The 19,099-nt window shown below is 40.9% G+C and overlaps 1 protein-coding gene across 5 annotated transcripts in view; it reads right to left on the bottom strand.

The window, feature by feature from the left end:
• CNTN5 (contactin 5) overlaps window positions 1-19,099 on the bottom strand; it is a 2,626,638-nt gene that overhangs the window by 848,404 nt on the left and 1,759,135 nt on the right. For all 5 annotated transcript variants that reach the window (XM_029602387.1, XM_029602386.1, XM_029602389.1 and 2 more), the window contains one exon: window positions 12,436-12,531. In XM_029602387.1, the coding sequence (XP_029458247.1) occupies window positions 12,436-12,531 (96 nt within the window). The remainder of the gene's footprint in view (window positions 1-12,435; window positions 12,532-19,099) is intronic.

Here is a 19,099-nt window from a genome sequence, read left to right as displayed (position 1 = left end):
CAAACAAAGTTAAATAAATTAAAATAACATACAAAAACTAAGGTCATAGACATAGAAGTTAAAAAAACAAATCTTGAGCAGGGTTTAGGAAATAAACATAAAAAGATATCATGATAACATGATCAAATAAAATATCATCAGAGTAAAGTAAATATATTAGGGAAAGGATCATAAAATGAAATTAAAAACTAATTTTGGGGAGTTGATGGTTCACAGAATTCTGGAAAGGCTAGTGTAAAGAGATAATGCTTTAATGCCTTTTTAAACCTACCAGGAATGATTCCAATCATTTCAATATAGAAGCATGTAAACCTAATGCTTTCCAAACAGCCAGTCTTAATGTATGAAAGGCAGATCCAGGTACACCACCAAGACTGTTCCCACTTTCTTATGCAGGGAGTCCAGCACAGAGATCAATAAAGCCTCTGGGGCAGATTTTCAAAGGGGTACACACCTAAGTTACGCGCGAAACCCCTGAAAACCTGCCCCAAGCTCCCCCTGCGCGCGCCGAGCCTATCTTGCATAGGCTCGGCGGCGCGCGCAAGCCCCGAGACGCGCATATGTCCTGGGGCTTCGAATAAGGGGCTGGCCGGGGGCGTGGCCTGGGCATGGGGCAGGCCGGGGCATGTCTGAGGGCATGGCGGCGGTCCATGGGTGGGGCCGGAGGCGTGGCGACAGTCTGGGGGTGGGGCCGAGTGCTCTGGCACAGAGGCCTGTGCCGGGGCAGGGAGCCGGCGGCACGCACAAGTTACGCCAGAGGCAGGCGCAACTCCACGAAATAAGGTGGGGGGGGGATTTAGTTAGGGCTAGGGGGTGGGTTAGATAAGGGAAGGGAGGGAAAGGTGGGGGGAACAAAAAAAATGTTCCCTCTAAGGCCGCTCTAAAATCGGAGTGGCCTTGGAGGGAACGGAGGCAGGCTGCTTGGCGTGTGCAGGTTGCACAATTGTGCACCCCCCTGTGCGCGCTGACCCTGGATTTCATAACATGCGCGCGGTAGTGCGCATATGTTATAAAATCGGGTATAGATTTGTTCGCGCCGGGTTGCGCGAACAAATCTGCGCCCTTGCGTAAGTTTAAAGATTTGCCCCTCTGTGCTTTGCTCCCTATGAAATCCCAACTGGAAGAGGACAGGGATTCCATAACGCTTCCTGATGAACTGAGGCCGAGAGATCGCAATCTGTTTGATCAGTTTACTGAAAAAAGGTGAGATTTGAGATGGGACAGTAATTATCTGGGTGAGTGTCACTCAAAACTACTGTATAAAAATAGACTTCCTGCAGAATAGATAACAGAATAAAGCCAGCAGATATAAATGAGACAACAATTAAGAAACAGCAGACTACATGAGCTTCAGGATACAGATTCTCAGAAAATTTCTCAAGGTTATCCAGCAAGCAAGAATAGTGAAGTGATGGGATTTGTTCTTCAGCAATCCTTCTAGATTTTACTGCCAGAGACTGTCCCGTTTTGGATTTGATTGATAGCTTGTGTACAGCATAACCCATATTTAAGACAATACAAATTTACTATAATGGAAAACAGATCTATATTATTATGAAAGCATAGGGCGAGTTCAATAGAAAATCAGTGGTCTGTATTATTATTATCTACTGTGTGCAGTTCCCATCCATTCTAAGCTGGCAAGCAGCTGATAAAGCATTCATTGGCAAGTTCTGTCCAACCGTGCCTTGAAGCATGCACAATTTTCTGTTTCAAATGTCGTTTCAAGAGAATCGAGCGTACGTGATATTTAGACTGGGATTATGCTTTGTATTCTTTTTATTGAAGCTTGTGTGCATATTAAACTGTATGTTACAGAAACATCCCAGTATTTTCTGTCACTTTATTCATCCTTCCATTCCGCGCATTCATCCTTTTTGTATCCAGCAATAGTATGTCTGGCACTCAAATGCATTCATGAGACTGCCTGAAATATCCAATATCTAACACTGCAACCTTGTAGGGAAGAGAACAATATAAAAATAAGAATGATATATCAAATTTCAATTTCTATTAAATCATCATGAAAATGCAGTTATGACTTCCTTTTAGTTGAAGTTCTTTATTTTCTACTGCAATATATTTTCCCAAAGTACCATTGCCAGATTTAAGTTTGTGAGTATAATTTTGGTGACGTGATGGCTGCAGTTGTTCATTAAAGAATGCAATCAGTCTAATACCAGTTAGAATAAAAAGTTAAAAATATGATAAGCAACCTCTTCCAAACCAGCTCAACTACATTTCATACCTGTTAACATTGAATTAAACATACTATGATATCCAGTTGAGTTTACCCAATTTATTATTTTATAATTAAGTTTACTTAATTTAGTCCCTCTTTGAAGATTCAAACCACTCAAAGTATTTGAAGGCAATAAGGCTCTTTGAATATTTCAAATATAAATGTGAATCTTTGCATTTCAGACAGATCAAACAATTCAGAACCAGTTTCATGCAAAGATTTGATTTAGTCAGGCTTTGAATGTTTCCATTTCTCTTGAATAAACCCATGAACGACTTGAATTTATCCAACCTAATGTGTGTTGTGTTCTTGTTGAACTTTGATTCTTTAGCATCCCTTACCTCACTGATTGAGATCAAGTTTGGATGTCATCCTAACCATTTTGTTTAGCCCTAGATTTCAAGCTATAGTTAGTGCCTCATATTGTGAGACAAACTGTAGTCATATCAATATAAAGCTTGCACAAAATCTACTCTTCTCCCAAAGATGTCAACAAATAAAATCACTTATTTATCACCTGCTTTTGCATGTAAAGTGCTCAAAGCAAGTAACAGTAGTAAAACTTCATAAAAACCAGGTCTTAAAAGTATCTAAAACTGTACATGGTTCAAAGGGAATGTAAGCTTGTACTTTCCCATTGAAATCTGGTGCAAAGCCCACAGGTAGAAAACCACTTGCAAATGTTGTACCAAAATACACAGTTTTGAAAATTGCTCCCCATACTTTTAAATAATAAACTTTGCTTTATACTTCTATTCATCTACCTGTAGGGATCCTGTTAGTCCCCTATTAATATCAGGACAGGAATACACCATTTGGGAATGGGGAGAGTTTGTTGGGTTGCAGCTCCCCCTTGTTTCAGCTCTCGTGGATCTTTTTTTGCTTTCAAGGAGGCAGCATGTCCTAAGCTGTGATTTCATTTATCTAAATCTTAACCTTAAGCTCCACGGGGACCTTTGTTTTGGATAAGAGTTTCTTTCCACTGTCTCAGTCCACTTGAGTTTGAAGTTCTAAATCCTTTTAGATTCAACTAAGCTATTTTGAGTTTTCTTCTAAAACCAAGGAAGAGGTGTCTTCTTAACATCGGAAACTGAAATCATCAGAATCCAAGGAGAGGATGACTTTCAGACATCTTGAGAGAAGAAGGAAGGAGAAAGGGGAGAGAAGGAAGAAGGAGAGGAGATGGTCCACATCAATGGCCCATAAATATCTACTGGAGATGAGAAGGAGAAACAAGGTAATACATTGATACTATAAGAGGAGGTAGGAGATAAAAGACTAAACACTTTAACAGTACAATTTGATACTTTATCAGCATTGGGAGGAAAACCTCATAACTTGCTTGTATTCCAATGGGAGGGAAGAAATCAAGTAAATGAAAGAGCTAATTAAACTGGAGAGACAGCTGAACTTAAGAAAGACTGTAAGAAGTCACAAACTTACTAAAAAGAACTTGTGCCATCTTAAAAATAAAGTACACAACTGTAACGACTTAAAATCATCATTGCTCTGTGTACAGAACAAGAGCCGGATCTGGAAATGATTACATCTGACAATTTTAAGGTGGCCAAATAGGTAGATAACGTGACAACATAAGCCAGAAAGATGCTTGAGTGCATAGCAAGAGGAAAAGATCCAGAAGACAGCTACTAAAATAGTCAATGGTCTTCATAATATAGCATATGGGGACATACTTCAGATCCAAACATGTATACCCCGGAGGAAAACATTTTAGAACCCTATTGATTTTGGCACAGTTCTCTAGGCCTTAATAATACAGATCTGGATTACTGTAATTCATAGGGATGTGAATCGTTTTTCAACGATTAAAATTATCGTCCGATAATGTTAATATCGTCTTAAATCATTATAGAACACAATACAATAGAAATTCTAACGATTTATCGTTAAAAATCGTTAAAGCGTGTTAGTGCGCAGTAACTCCCAGTTAGTGCGCACTAACTCGAGTTAGTGCGCACTAACTCGAGTTAGTGCGCACTAACAGAAAATGATACAAATTGACACTTTCCAGGTCAGTAAAGGTCAGTTAGGAATGAATATGTGTTCCTATTGGCTGGCTGCCCTCTTATCTATTGATATTAACCAGGTTCCCACTGAGGTGATGGTTGGGGGGATGGGAAATGGAAATGGAAACTCAGGAACACTAACAGAAAATGATACAAATTATTGACACTTTCCAGGTCAGTAAAGGTCAGTTAGGAATGAATATGTATTCCTATTGGCTGGCTGCCCTCTTATCTATTGATGTTACCAAGGTTCCAAATGAGGTGATGGTTGGGGGGATGGGAATGGAAACTGTTGGTAGTTGACAAAAAAAGTAATGTGATCAGTCAATATGACTAGAACCTGTGCCCTATTCCTGATACCAGGGGTGTTGTGATCTTCCTGCACTCAGTGCCCTATCCCTGATACCAGTCTGAGACAGCTCCCTCCCTGCATTACTAGTGAGAGGCTGGCTTCACAGACAGGGGGGAGCTGCCTGACCCTCACTCCTGACTTCCCCCATGTCCCAGCCAGTGAATGGTGTGTGGGTGAGGGGGGGAGAGGATGGTGAAGTCTGAGACAGCTCCCTCCCAGCATTACTAGTGAGAGGCTGGCTTCACAGACAGGGGGGGAGCTGCCTGACCCTCACTCCTGACTTCCCCCATGTCCCAGCCAGTGAATGGTGTGTGGGTGAGGGGGGGGGGGGGAGGATGGTGAAGTCTGAGACAGCTCCCTCCCTGCATTACTAGTGAGAGGCTGGCTTCACAGACAGGGGGGAGCTGCCTGACCCTCACTCCTGACTTCCCCCATGTCCCAGCCAGTGAATGGTGTGTGGGTGAGGGGGGGAGGATGGTGAAGTCTGAGACAGCTCCCTCCCTGCATTACTAGTGAGAGGCTGGCTTCACAGACAGGGGGGAGACGCCTGACCCTCACTCCTGACTTCCCCCATGTCCCAGCCAGTGAATGGTGTGTGGGTGAGGGGGGGGGGGAGGATGGTGAAGTCTGAGACAGCTCTTCCTGCATGCAGTGCCCTATCCCTGATACCGGGATGTGTGCAAGAAGATCACTACACCCCTGGTATCAGGAATAGGGCACTGTGTGCAGGAAGATCACAACACCCCCGGTATCAGGAATAGGGCACTGTGTGCAGACAGATCACAACACCCCTGTTATTAGGGATAGGGCACTGTGTGCAGGAAGATCACAACACTCCTGGTATTAATAGGGATAGGGCACTGTGTACATGAAGATCACAACACCCCTGGTGCCAGGGTTAGGGCACTGTGTGCAAGAAGATCACAACACTCCTGGTATTAATAGGGATAGGGCACTGTGTGCAGGAAGATCACAACACCCCTGGTGTCAGGGTTAGGGCACTGTGTGCAGGAAGATCACAACACTCCTGGTATTAATAGGGATAGGGCACTGTGTGCAGGAAGATCACAACACCCCTGGTGCCAGGGTTAGGGCACTGTGTGCAGGAAGATCACAACACTCCTGGTATTAATAGGGATAGGGCACTGTGTGCAGGAAGATCACAACACCCCTGGTGCCAGGGTTAGGGCACTGTGTGCAGGAAGATCACAACACTCCTGGTATTAATAGGGATAGGGCACTGTGTGCAGGAAGATCACAACACCCCTGGTGCCAGGGTTAGGGCACTGTGTGCAGGAAGATCACAACACTCCTGGTATTAATAGGGATAGGGCACTGTGTGCAGGAAGATCACAACACCCCTGGTGCCAGGGTTAGGGCACTGTGTGCAGGAAGATCACAACACTCCTGGTATTAATAGGGATAGGGCACTGTGTGCAGGAAGATCACAACACCCCTGGTGCCAGGGTTAGGGCACTGTGTGCAGGAAGATCACAACACTCCTGGTATTAATAGGGTTAGGGCACTGTGTGCAGGAAGATCACAATACCCCTGGTATCAGGGTTAGGGCACAAGTTCTAGTCACATTGACTGATCACATTACTTGTTTTGTCAAGCTACCAACTGTTTCCATTTCCCATCCCCCATATACTGTCAGTGGGAACCTTGGTAACATGAATAAATAAGAGGGCAGCCAATAGGAATACATATTCATTCCTAAACTGACCTTAACTGACCTGAAAAGTGTCAAATTGTATCATTTTCAGTTAGTGCGCACTAACTCCCAGTTAGTGCGAACTCCCAGTTAGTGCGCACTAACTCCCCGTTAGTGCGCACTAACTCGAGTTAGTGTGCACTAATCGGAAAAAACAATTTTTAACGATTTTTTAACTAAAAAATCGTGCCTAACACGATTTTCTTGCCCTGCCACATGATTTCTATCGTTAAGACGATATGGAAAACGATTCACATCCCTAGTAATTCCATCTATCTACCATTACCTGCTTCTACCATTCAAACTTTGCAAGTTATTCAGAACTCTGCAGCCCATATACTCAACGGTGTTTGCCATTTTGATCATGTTGTTCCTTCTCTTGTCTCCCGACAATAGTTATCAATGAAACAGATAATGTCTTTACTGTCTGATTCACAGTGCTTTAAATGGTGATGCCTCATCAAGTATTAGTTTGTTGCTTAGGATCTACAGGCCTGAAAGTAACAAGATCTGCCTAACAATGCTTGCTGGATATCCCCTTGACGTGGACTGTATGGTTAGCAGAGTCAAGGGAGTACCTAACCTATTTGCTCTTTCAAAATCTTTGCAGAAGAAGGCTTCCTTCAAAACGTAAATGGAAGATAGAAGCCTACCTCTTTGGGCAAGTTTTCTAATGACACTTGTGACAATATTGGCTTACTTTTGAAATTAGATTTATTTATATTTTTAGGTGACTTATAAGTCATCTATCAAAAAAATTCTAGGTAGCATAGAAGGGACAATTCATATTAAGAATAAGCAATGTAAACATTATATAATCAGTACATAAAACTAATAGAAGGCTGTTTGACAGGTTTTGTTTTTTTTGTTTGTTTTAATTTCTACTTATGTATGTGGTGGAGTAAACTGCTTCAAACTGTGGATAATGCAGCCTATACATGTTTTAATAATTAAATACATATGTGACAGAGACATTTAAATACTCCAAGGAAGAAATGCAGACGAGGCAGGCCTCTTTCGATGTAAAGGAGGCTCAGGGACAAAGAAGAGTCATGTTCACTGTTTCTGCATTTTTAGTATTTACTTTTTAAAAGCTCTGCCTACAGTGCCTAGTTAATTCTGTCATACATATAAGAAGTGCAAAACTGGATTGGACTAAATACCCATTTAGCCCAGCATCATGTCTCTTACAGTGACCAGCAACAGGTACTTAAAGGAAGTAAGAAATAGAGCATGCATAGAGTTTTATATTCTCTGTCATATCTTTTTGGTTTGTAATAAACATGGATTACTGATGAACTGAACCCAGAATGTCATCCTTGACTGCTATATTTAATAGTCTGTGGCAGATTTGTCTTCCATAAATGTATCTAACATTTTTACATGCCGTCATATTATTTGCATCCACAGTATCCTATATCAACAAGCTCCTCTATGCATTACATGTCAAAGAAATTAATTTTGTTTGTTTTCATTCTGCATTCTGATAGTGCCATTGGGTTTCCCATAGATTTGTCTGTTATGACATGCAATGAATAATAGCTCTTTATTTAAATTTATCACATCCATCAGTATTTTGTACTAGATGATCACTAGATGATGATCACCAGATGATGGAATTAGAAAGCTATGTTGAAAAGAAAGGAAACTAGTGTCATAGTTGAAAGGAAGAAAATGTTTATTGAGAGAGAAACATTTCTGAAAATACAATATTAGGGGTATAGACATGCTCATTTCTTAATAGGTGTCTCTGTTGAGAAGTGTCCTTTGTCAGAATTTTTAGATTTTATAGATTTTTTTGTTTGAGATAATGTGACAGAGTTATCCAAGGGAGAATACTGGTTGTTCCAGACATAATTCAAGATGATGGGATATTTGACCTTGGGATTTTATTGTTTTGTCACATGCTGGAAGTATTTGTAATTATCTTTACTTTAGTGTGAATGGTAAATTTACATTACTAGGAGCTAAGTCAATTCTTGGGATAAAAGCAGTTTGTCTTCTATTGGACTGTGAGATTATTTCTGCAGAGATTAAATTTTGGTGAGTCTTTCATTATTAGACATTTTCTATTGCATAATCCCTGTTTTGGGTTTAAATTTGAAAGGAGCAATATAATGATTCTTTTTTTGAAAAGGAGTCTGTGAAGATGCATCCCATATGGAGTCATTGTGTGTAGAAATTTCATGGTTCAATTGGAAAAGTCATTTGGATCTTCAGATACTACTTCATCAGCACTACAGTAAGTGTGAGAATCACCATGTGGTAGTTTTATGATATTTATTTCCTATTGCCTTACTTGATTCTTCAGACTAAGATTACATGTTGTGCTAGTTCATCTGATATTAAACTGTGTACCTTTTTCTCCCATAGATGTCATGAACAATACCATATTTCATTATCATCGTGAAATTTCAAATGCGGAATTTGATAGTCCATCAATTGATAGAAATGTTTCCATACCAATGTCCGTAAACCATTGATGAAATGCACTATGTCCTTGAATTCTCATATTATTTGTTGAAGAAAGTTTAACAAAATGACTCTAGCTTCATGGTTAAAACAGTAAGCTGAGAACCAGGGAAACCAGGGTTTAAATCCTGTTGATATTCTGTATTACCTCGGGCAAGTCACTTCACTCTCTGTTGCAGGAGGTACAAACAAATTTTCAAAGAGGTTATGTGCAGAAAAATAGTGTATAAGTGTGTAAGCATGAAAACTCGTATGTGCTATTTTATAAACCTCAAAAGTGCGTGCGTATTTTTTGTTTTGGGTGCACATTTACTGATGCAAAAATGGGACAGTCTGGGATATTCTGGGTTGAGGTCAAGAGGTTCATGCAGAAGTTGATATTTTATAAGAAATTTACAAGTATAAATTATTGGACTTATTCTTACAATCTTATACCTGCTGATCGATTAGTGCAAGTGAAATTAGCTGCTTGTAGTTTTTGGGAAGGAGATCTGGGTGTACTGGGGAAGTGTTAGTAGGGATGTGCAGAGGGACCGCATACGTTCCATTCTTATTCGTTTCCCGGCTAAAATGTAATTAACTACAACCCCCACCCTCCTGCCCCCCCCCAAGACTTACCAAAGCTCCCTGGTGGTCCAGCGGGGGTCCTGGAGCCATCTACTGCACTCATGCCGTTGGCTGCTGGTATTCAAAATGGTGCCAATAGCTTTTGCCCTTACTATGTCACAGGGGCTATCGACGCCATTTTGAATACCGGCAGCCGATGGCGTGAGTGCAGTAGATGGCTCCCGGACCCCCACTGGACCACCAGGGAGCTTTGGTAAATCTTGGGGGGGTCAGGAGGGTGGGGGTTTTGTTTAAATTTGCTACTTTAGACGGCCGAATAATTCGGTGAAGATTCGTTGTATTTGTGGGAATTGCGATACGTTTCGCTTCCCCACGAATACAACAAATATGGCCCTATACGTTGCGGATTGCCAATACGTTGCAAACGAATGCACACCCCTAAGTGTTAGAGGGTCTAGGTGAACTGGAGATAGACAGGGTGAACTGAAAGAGATAACAGTGAACTGTTGATTTCAAGAGCACACGCAAGTATTTTCAGAACGGTATACCTGCACACTTTAAAATCTCCTGCCTCCACATATGAATCAATGTTTTTATGGATACATGTTATGTGTTTTTCTGCGTATGTTTATAAAATGGGTAGAGAAAGTAAGTGCTTTGATTGTATTACAAATATTTTCACTTACTGAAACATATGTGCATACTCTCAGAGCAGAACTGCATTGTATTTTATAAACTGTGCAGCAACTTACAGTAGGCAAATGCAATCAACATTGCAGTGACTGACTAGTTACAAAGGAAGGAATATATATCAAATAAAGAAAATGGCTCCATAAGTAATTTAATTTTAAACATAAGTCAATGATATCCATTTGTGATCCCTTAGATAATACTGGATGTGTTTGTCTGGGCATCACTAAGTAGAATGACTTTTCCTGATAAGAATCTGTTGTTCTTCATCAGTTCATGTAGAAAATGTTCTATGCATCCGAATACATGATTTTGGAGTACTGGGACTTTATGTAGGATAATTAAAGAAGCCTAATGAATCATGTCAGCTTTAGTCAAGGTTTGCTTCATATCGAAACAGATGTTTCAAGCAGAGGTACTGGAAGCTAAAAGCCACTGTGGACAGTTCTGACACCTCTCTGATATGTGTAGCAGCTTTTCCTGTTATAGCAAAAGGGAAAACTATTTTTCATCTGCCTCTAAGAACTGTTTGAAGTATTGTAGAGAGAGGTCTTCCCAGAGCCTCCTGGTGCATCTAAATAAAAGCATCAGTCAGGATAGCTATTGTCATTAACAGCATGAATTACTTTTCGAAAAGCTTCTATTTGCTGTTGACTGAATATGAGGAGGCGTGGTTTGCCTCTTCACTTCTTTAGAATGCTAGAGGTTTGGCACTATTTCCAGTTGGTTCTGGGAGGTTAAAGGATTAGCATGTAAGGAAATGTTATTGAAAGGCAAAGTTAATGTTATGGAGCGCCAAGTTCAAAGCAGCATCTCTGTGCTGGTTATTTTTTGCTGCTCTGTGCCCCCCCCCCCCCTCCGATTAATTCAATATCCTTGGAACGTACCCTATTTTAACCTCAAATACAGTGTGTGACATATTGGTATAACAGCATAGAACCACCTTACGATTCAAGAAGAGTGAACTGCTTCACATTAAGGATGCACATTTATTTACACTTGTTTTGGCAATGTATGCACACATTTTTTTGCAAGCATTAAATTTGATTTTTTATGTGCACAAAATGGCATTAACGCAGATAAACTACCAAAATGAATGACACAACTGAAAAAAACCGTAACTCAAAAAGTAAAAAGGGTGAAATGGAAGAAGGAAGCTAACCAAACATTTTTTGGGTGCACATTCCTAGTTCACGTTCATTTTGAACACCTTTGAAAGTGTGAGGGAGGAAGGAGGGTTGAAGAACTATAGTTAAAACAAGATAAAATGTAAATTTGTTCAGAATAATCTGAACACCACTACAGAGGAGCTGTTGAATCCCAGATGTACAGCAATATACGGAAGTAGGGAAACAAAACAAAACAATGACTAATGATAGGCAGATAGGTTTTCCAATATTATGGCAAGGTGTCAGCAAGGCTGTCAGTGAGCCCTTCAATGCACGGGCCACCCACTCATTTCATTCATCCATCTTATCTGTCCTATTGAAACATAACATAAAGAATTGGGAATGAAGAGTACACAATATAGCTTCTGAGGAACATCAGCCGTGCTGGGCTCAGGCTCAATACTTTTGTTTAAGACCAATTTCTACTACCCATTTTTTTAGATGCAATTATTAAAAATACTTTCAAAAGTAGTATCCTAATTCAGAGTGGATGAAAGAAATGCCTGGGTGGCCCGTGCATTGAAGGCTTGCTGAAGCCTTGCCATAATATTGGAAGACCAATCTACCTTTGAATAGCTATTTTTTTGTTTGTTTCCCTTCTTGTTTTCTCGAAATAATCTGAGCCATATATTATATGGCTTGCCTCAGTATCCCATAGTCACCTAATTTGGAACCTTCTCACATAGCTCAGTGGCAAATATTTAAACTCTTCTGAAAGGGTTACATTTGAGAATGGAAAAACATTCCACAGCACTCTTAGTGGAGTTTTTGGCTAGCGTGATTTTCTCTTTACCTTTCAACAAGTTGCAGGAAATTAAAGCCCTGGGCAAAAAATGGGTCCTTTCAAAACCATTAAACTGACTTGTAGGCTTTTTGCTCTTTTTTTGCCCAGTATTTTATTTTATTTATTTATTTTTTTCAGAAAATGTAGGTTGTCCCCACGTTTGAGATGAGAGAGGGCACTGAAAAGAGGCGTCCAGCAACCTGGGGCTGGAAAGATTAGCAAAGTTCCAGGATATAAAATTAGATTTTAACGTTATCCGCAGTGTGGTAGCAGCCAAAGTCAATTGATTGGTGTAGTTTGAGCATGAGTAGAACCATATATCTATCCTTTGATTTTTCAAAACAAATAAGTTATGCAAAACATGCAGAAAATTACAGGACAGTAAAGCATTAGGAACATGATCTGTTGCCTACTGTACCTGGTGAATGAGGAGGAGGAGAGCACATCAGAACAACCCCTTGGCCTTCCCTCACAGAAACTGCACTTCTTGTTCGGCCACTAAAGTTTCCCAGATCTGTCAACAATAAAAGAACATTTATGACAGGACATTAAAGTTTTGCAGTTTTATAACTGTATTATTTCATTTTTCTATTCCTTCTTTACTGAAAAAGGAATGGATGGGTGCTCTCTGTCCAGGCTTGAATCCAGGTTCAGTGCTGCAAGCTGTTGATTCTAATGTTCTTAGATAGCCACCTTTGAAAGATTTAAATCTAACTCATCTTTTTTTTTTTTTCATTATTTTAAATAAAACTGAATTCCTTCAGAATGGCTTATACTTCTATGAATATCATTAGATTCTAATTGAAGGTAAAGTGATGCCCCAAATACATATATATACCCCTACAAAACCAAACCAATTCCTCCACAATAAACATTCAATCAGTATTAAATCTTTATTACAATATTTTCAAAACAAATTTGATTAACTATTGTTTTTTTATAAAGACCTGTTGCCATTTCTTACAAGTAAAGAATACTTCAGCTTTTGTTTTATATCAAACATCTCACAAATCACCCTCCACACACACACACACAGCATTCTAAAATCAATATCACAGCATGTCCCTGTACCTCTTTATGTTATTATTTTGGAGAGACATACAATAGTAATTTTCAGCTGGCACATGTATTATATAATACATTATGTTAAGCACAGCTATTTCTCTGATTTATTTTCTTATATGCTCATTTTCTAAACAAATATTCTCTGTTGTGTCATTGCTGCATCTGAACTGGGTCTAAAATATCCAAGCTGGATGAATATTAAAAGAAGTCACATTTCACGTACCTGAGATTACCAAACTCAAGTCGTGAATGGCTCGGATGCACACAGATTTGGGCCTCTCCCATTTTTATGTTATTATTTTGACTTGGATTATCTGAACCCTTCCTTCCTGGTTTGAAAGTAACTAGCTTGTCTAGGAAGTAACATAGTAATACAGTAGCATAGTAATGATAGCAGAAAAGGACCAAATGGTCCATCCAATCTCCCCAGCAAGCTCCACATGGTAGTATCTACCAAGCTATGCAGGTTATCCCCATGTTTCTCTTAAGGGTAGCAATTGCAGGTCCATGCAATTAACCCCCAAGCCTTATGATAACCCATAACAATTTACTGCTAGCAATATTATTTACTGGGTGTTGAGCCTTCTTGAAAATTCAAACACTACAGCACTCTTCATCTTATTTCTATATTTCCAAGCCTGTCATTTCTCAGATTTTGCAGTTAAATATTCCTCTTTCAATGTAACATTGGACTGTAAATTTATACCTCCTCCAAATACAATTCCTGAGCCCTGCTACTACTGCTCCTCAGATCAGCCATATTTGGGAATGCTGCAGCGACAGCAACATTCATAGCATACTTTGGGATGGCAGGAGAATAAGGACTTGGTGGGGGAGAGGAAACCATTGGTGGTTGCATATGAAAGTTCATGGGACCACAGACCAGGAGAGGACAGTTCAGACTATCCGGGTAGCCAAAAGGAAGAGGAGGAAATTGCAGAGTCAAAAAATAAAAAGGCATTTCACCTAAATCGTGATCAGTAACATTACTAGAAACAAGACAATATAAAGAAAACCACTAGTGGTGAGAAAACCTATTCAGTCTTGTTATACAGTGCTGTGGTGCTTTACATTCTGACAAGCTGGGAAGATTTGTGAACTGCTCCAGTGAGATGGAAAATCTGCTGGATGTTTCAGACTGTCAGAAACATGAAATGAACAGCAGGAATGAGAAGAAGGCATCCCTTCCTGCAGAACTCAGGGTAGGTTAGAACAAAGAATGATTAAATATATGCTTGTTATATCTTGAGCCATTTTCCAGCCATCTTCCCTTCTGGATTATTCCTTTGAATGCCTGGTCATTCAAAGCCTCTGGTTTAGAGGGGGTTTGAATTAAAGCCAAAACACAACAGAATTGTCAAAGGAGTTGCAAATTTCTCTCTATTAGAAGCAGCCTTATAATCCTAGGATGAATCCTTTTGTTTTGACCTCTCTCCTTGATTCCTATGCGTGCCAACAGTTTAAAAATGGGCCACACGAGACAATATGGCCGCCAAGTGAGACCGTGGTGAATGCCTGCAGAGAGGCTCTTACCTTTTTCATTGAATTTCCACGAATATGCCCCATACTAAGAGAAAGGGGAGGCTTAGAGAGGCGAAAGAAGATTCACCCTCTATCGACCCCCCGACAGCCTTGAATCGAGGGGTTCTTTTTGGGAGCCACTACATCCTTGCCAGAGTGCTTGGTCGCTGGGGGAGTAGTGCTGGAGCGTGCGCTGTCCCCCTGTGACAACACCCTCAGCCCCGGAGAGCCGAGTAGACCCACGCATCTGGAAATCATTGCGATACCTTCTGGTACCCCGGAAGTAGCGAGGAGCCCTTCGGCATTTGACCAAAGTGAGGGAAACGCTGTCGATCGGGAGGTGAGCTGGCGAGAGACCAGTGGGCAGGGAGAAATAAGGAGTATAAGCCCAAGGAGAGAAATAGAGAGCTTAACTCCAGATCCCTCGCTGGGAGCTAAGAGGAAGGTGACAACGGAAATACCACAAGGTAATGCAAGGAGCGTGAGTGACGATATGGAAGCGGGAGATGGATATATGAGGGCTTTAAATGTGGGTCTCGTTATAACAGCACCAGAGAAAATAACGCTAGAGGGATTTGGGCAGTTTTAAAGTTGATTGAACATTCTATTAATACACTGTCCCAAGTTACAACAGAAATGAAGAATCAATAAGTACTAAATAATAATCTTATTTCAAATTTTGGGAAAAAAAAGCAGAAGAGCTGGAAAAAAAGATCTCTACTGTTGAAAATGTTCAACAAAAGTTAATTATATCTGAAAAGACTACCAACAGAAGGCTAGAGAGTGTGGAAATTGCTCTCAGAGCACACAATTTAAGGGTGCTAAATTTCCCAGTGGTCAGTAAGCTCTCCCCTCTAGAACTTTTCAGAAATTATATGAAACAAATCCTGAAAATTCCAGATAATGCCCTACTGGTAATTATTAAAACTTTCTATGTGCAACAGCAGGCCCAAGCTGAAGAAATGGAACCTGGAGGAAATCAGACACCAACTTTGGATGTATCTAATATACTGGAAATAACTTTAGATACTGTGATAACACAAAGGAAACCTTTACTGATATTGTTTACCTTTTTATCAGATTGGAATTATATTCTGAAAATTTACTTTAGGAAGAGACAGCTAAATGTTTATGGACACCCAATCTGGATGTATCCTGATGTTATTAAAGCGACACAAACCCGTCGTAAGGATTTCCTTACGATGCGTTCTGCAGTCCATCAGCTAGGAGCCAGATTTATTCTCAAATACCCTTGCAAATGCTGTGTGAGGCATTTAAGTGTAAAGAATATTTTCTTTGAGCCCGCGTAACTTAGAGCCTTCAAAGAAGTGTGTACCCAAGAGGCTCCCATACCAGGCTTGGCTTAGTTATGTGAAGTAGTGGCAGTGGCAACACTTGACATGCATAATTTTATGTTTTACAATTACTATGAATACATGCGCTCTTAGTTCTGCCTCCTCAATAATTCTTATAATTTTTTATGTTTGCATAATCATTGATAACGGATTACTGTTACATTTCTCTTATCTATTTCTTTTTGTAAACACCAGCTTTATTGTACAAGAGTTTATTCTTGGGAAGTTTTCAAAAACATTTTGAAAATCAAGAATTGAACCCCCCCCCCAAAAAAAAAAAAACCAGACCACAGTCTGTTGTTAGCAAATGAATTCCCCTTCCTTGCAGCAGTCATTCCATTGAAGTCCATGTGCAATGGAGAATTTATGTTTCTTCTATCTATATGATCAAATTCTGACTATGTTTACATTTTGGGATCAATATTTGCACTGGTTTGAACCTATTGTACAAATAAAGACTTACAGTAGAGATACATAGAAACTGTGCAGTCATGATGACATTGTGACATAATCATTGCTGGAAAACAAATATTATATCTTAGTGAAGGCAGAGCCTTTAAAATTCTATTTGAAAAGGCCATTATTACTATGTGTTTCCATTGACTGCTTCAAACGTAGGTAAGAGCATGAGTTAACACATCCTGGGCCGGATTTTAAATGCCCTGCACGCGTAAATCCAGCCGGATTTACGCGCGCAGGGCCCTTGCGCGCCGGCGCGCCTATTTTGCATAGGCCACCGGCGCGTGCACAGCCCCGGGACGCGCGTAAGTCCCGGGGCTTCGTAAAAGGGGCGGGGGAGGGGGCGTGTCCGGGGGGTCAGGGGCAGTTTGGGGCGGGACCGGGGGCGTGGTGCTGGCCCAGGGACAGACCAGCCCCCAAGTCGGGTGATGGCGCGCCAGCAGCCCGCTGGCGCTCGCAGATTTACGCCTGCTTTCAGCAGGCGTAAATCTGGCAACAAAGGTAGGGGGGGTTTAGATAGGGCAGGGGGGTGGTTTAGGTAGGGGAAGGGAAGGTGGGGTGAGGGCGAAGGAAAGTTCCCTCCGAGGCCGCTCCGATTTCGGAGCGGCCTTGGAGGGAACAGGCAACGCGCACCGGGCTCGGCGCACGCAGGTTGCACAAATGTGCACCCCCTTGCGCGTGCCGACCCCGGATTTTATAAGATACGCGTGGCTACGCGCGTATCTTATAAAATCCAGCGTACTTTTGTTTGCGCCTGGTGCGCGAACAAAAGTACGCCCTCGCACAAATTTATAAAATCTACCCCCCTATGTGCAATCTAAAGTCAGAGTTTTGATTTCATTCATACTGTATAAAACTCCTGGAATATTATTCTACTTTCTTTATTAATGGATTTAACTTGATCTTGCTACTTTGTCTATTTAATCACACTGTTTGTCATAAGCCCAGGTTTCACTTCTTTGGGATGACACAGACAATTGTTAATTCATTGCACGCTAAATTTGTTGCTATATTGTTAACTAAATACAGTGTTTGTTGACAATAAAGGAATGAAAGACAAAGTATTTCAAGGTTCTTGTAGATATACCAAGCAGGAGTATTAGTACATAAATATTATAAAATGTATAATACAATAGCTTCTGACTAACTTGTCCAGGATATTCAGTGGTGCGGCCGCACTGCAAAATATACCCGTATAACTAATAGCTAGCTCACCTAGATACATCTGAATATTGCCTTATCCGATAAGTTAGCCAGATATCTAGTCATGTCTGGAAATAGTGCTGTTCTGCCCACCACTTATCCTAAATTCAACAGTGCTACTTAGCCGGATAAGTCTGAACCTATCCATCTAAGTGGCGCTGAATATTGACATCATTAAAATAAGCATAACATACCAACTTTTTTTTAAAACAAAAAAGGTTAAACAAAAGCTTGCACACACAAAATGCTTCAACTTGCTTTGAAATAGTTTCAAAGCTGTAGTCTCTCAAGTCAATCTGCAGTAAAACATGCTAATATGGGACAGCAAAATGTTTGTGAATATGTCACAGGGGGACTTAATAAATTATGAAATAAATTTTACTGAGGACATCCTAAAACTTAGCCTTGTACTAATGTGGGCGTTAACACAAACTAGTGTAATGCTTATGCTAGCTGATGGGAAATATGTAGTGTTAACCAGCCTGAAGTGAAAGGGATACATAGAAGGGGGTAGGATTTTAGCCCCTCAGCAAGCTAGAAACCCCCCCCCCCCCAACACTGCTTCCCTAACATACTTTTCCCTCCTGTATATCTTCCCTCTTCTGTAGTGCCATCACAACCCTCCATGGACCACCCTCTCTTCCCCCCCTTCCATGACACTATCATTACCTCTTTCACACCCCCTTTCCAACAGAAATATCATAATCCACAGGGCCTTCTTGAACCCCCCTCCTCAACAAATTCAAGCACCCCCACACCATAACATACCCAGACCTCCCCCAAAATACCTATATACCCCACTCAAGGCAACCTCTGCATATGATTAAAGTCCTGCAACCCCTCCCACCCCTCTGAAATAAATCTTTACCATTTTATGAGGATCTCCTTTCTTCATCAGCAGGAGGGAATGGAATGGTCCTCCTTCCAGTAAAACTGAAGTTGCCAAGTAACTTTGAGGGAGGAGGAATAGCCTAGTGGTTAGAGCAATGGGCCATGAACCAGGAGACCAGGGTTTGAGTCCTGCTGTCACTCCTTGTGACCTTGGGCAAGTCATTTTACCCTCTATTGCCTCAGGTACAAAACTTCATGTGCAAGCCCTCTGGGGATAGGGAAATACCTACAGTACCTGAATGTAAACCAATGTGATATCTCAGATCAAATGTTGGTATATAAAAAATTAATAAATAAGTAACTTTGCTAGGAGCACTACACCTCTGTCATGATACAGATGAAATACCTGTGCATCAGTTTGGGGCAATTTTGCATCCCTCCTAGGGGTGAAGATAGGGTTCTCTCTTCAAAATGGAAATGATTTATCCTGTAGGGATAAGAGATAGACTCTGGCCATGGGGGGAGAAGGATTTTTCTTTGAGGGGTCATCTGGGTGTTTTGGGCTGTCTGCGTACTTGATCTTGTGGAGGGGAAAAGGGAGTTGCTAAGGTTTGGTGAAGAAGGTTGATGATATGCTGGGGGCAGGGC

This window comes from Rhinatrema bivittatum, chromosome 5 (genome assembly GCF_901001135.1).
Source record: "Rhinatrema bivittatum chromosome 5, aRhiBiv1.1, whole genome shotgun sequence".
Classification (NCBI taxonomy): domain Eukaryota; kingdom Metazoa; phylum Chordata; class Amphibia; order Gymnophiona; family Rhinatrematidae; genus Rhinatrema; species Rhinatrema bivittatum.
Note: the sequence above shows the minus strand (reverse complement) of the source record. Positions and strands in the feature narration are given on the sequence as shown.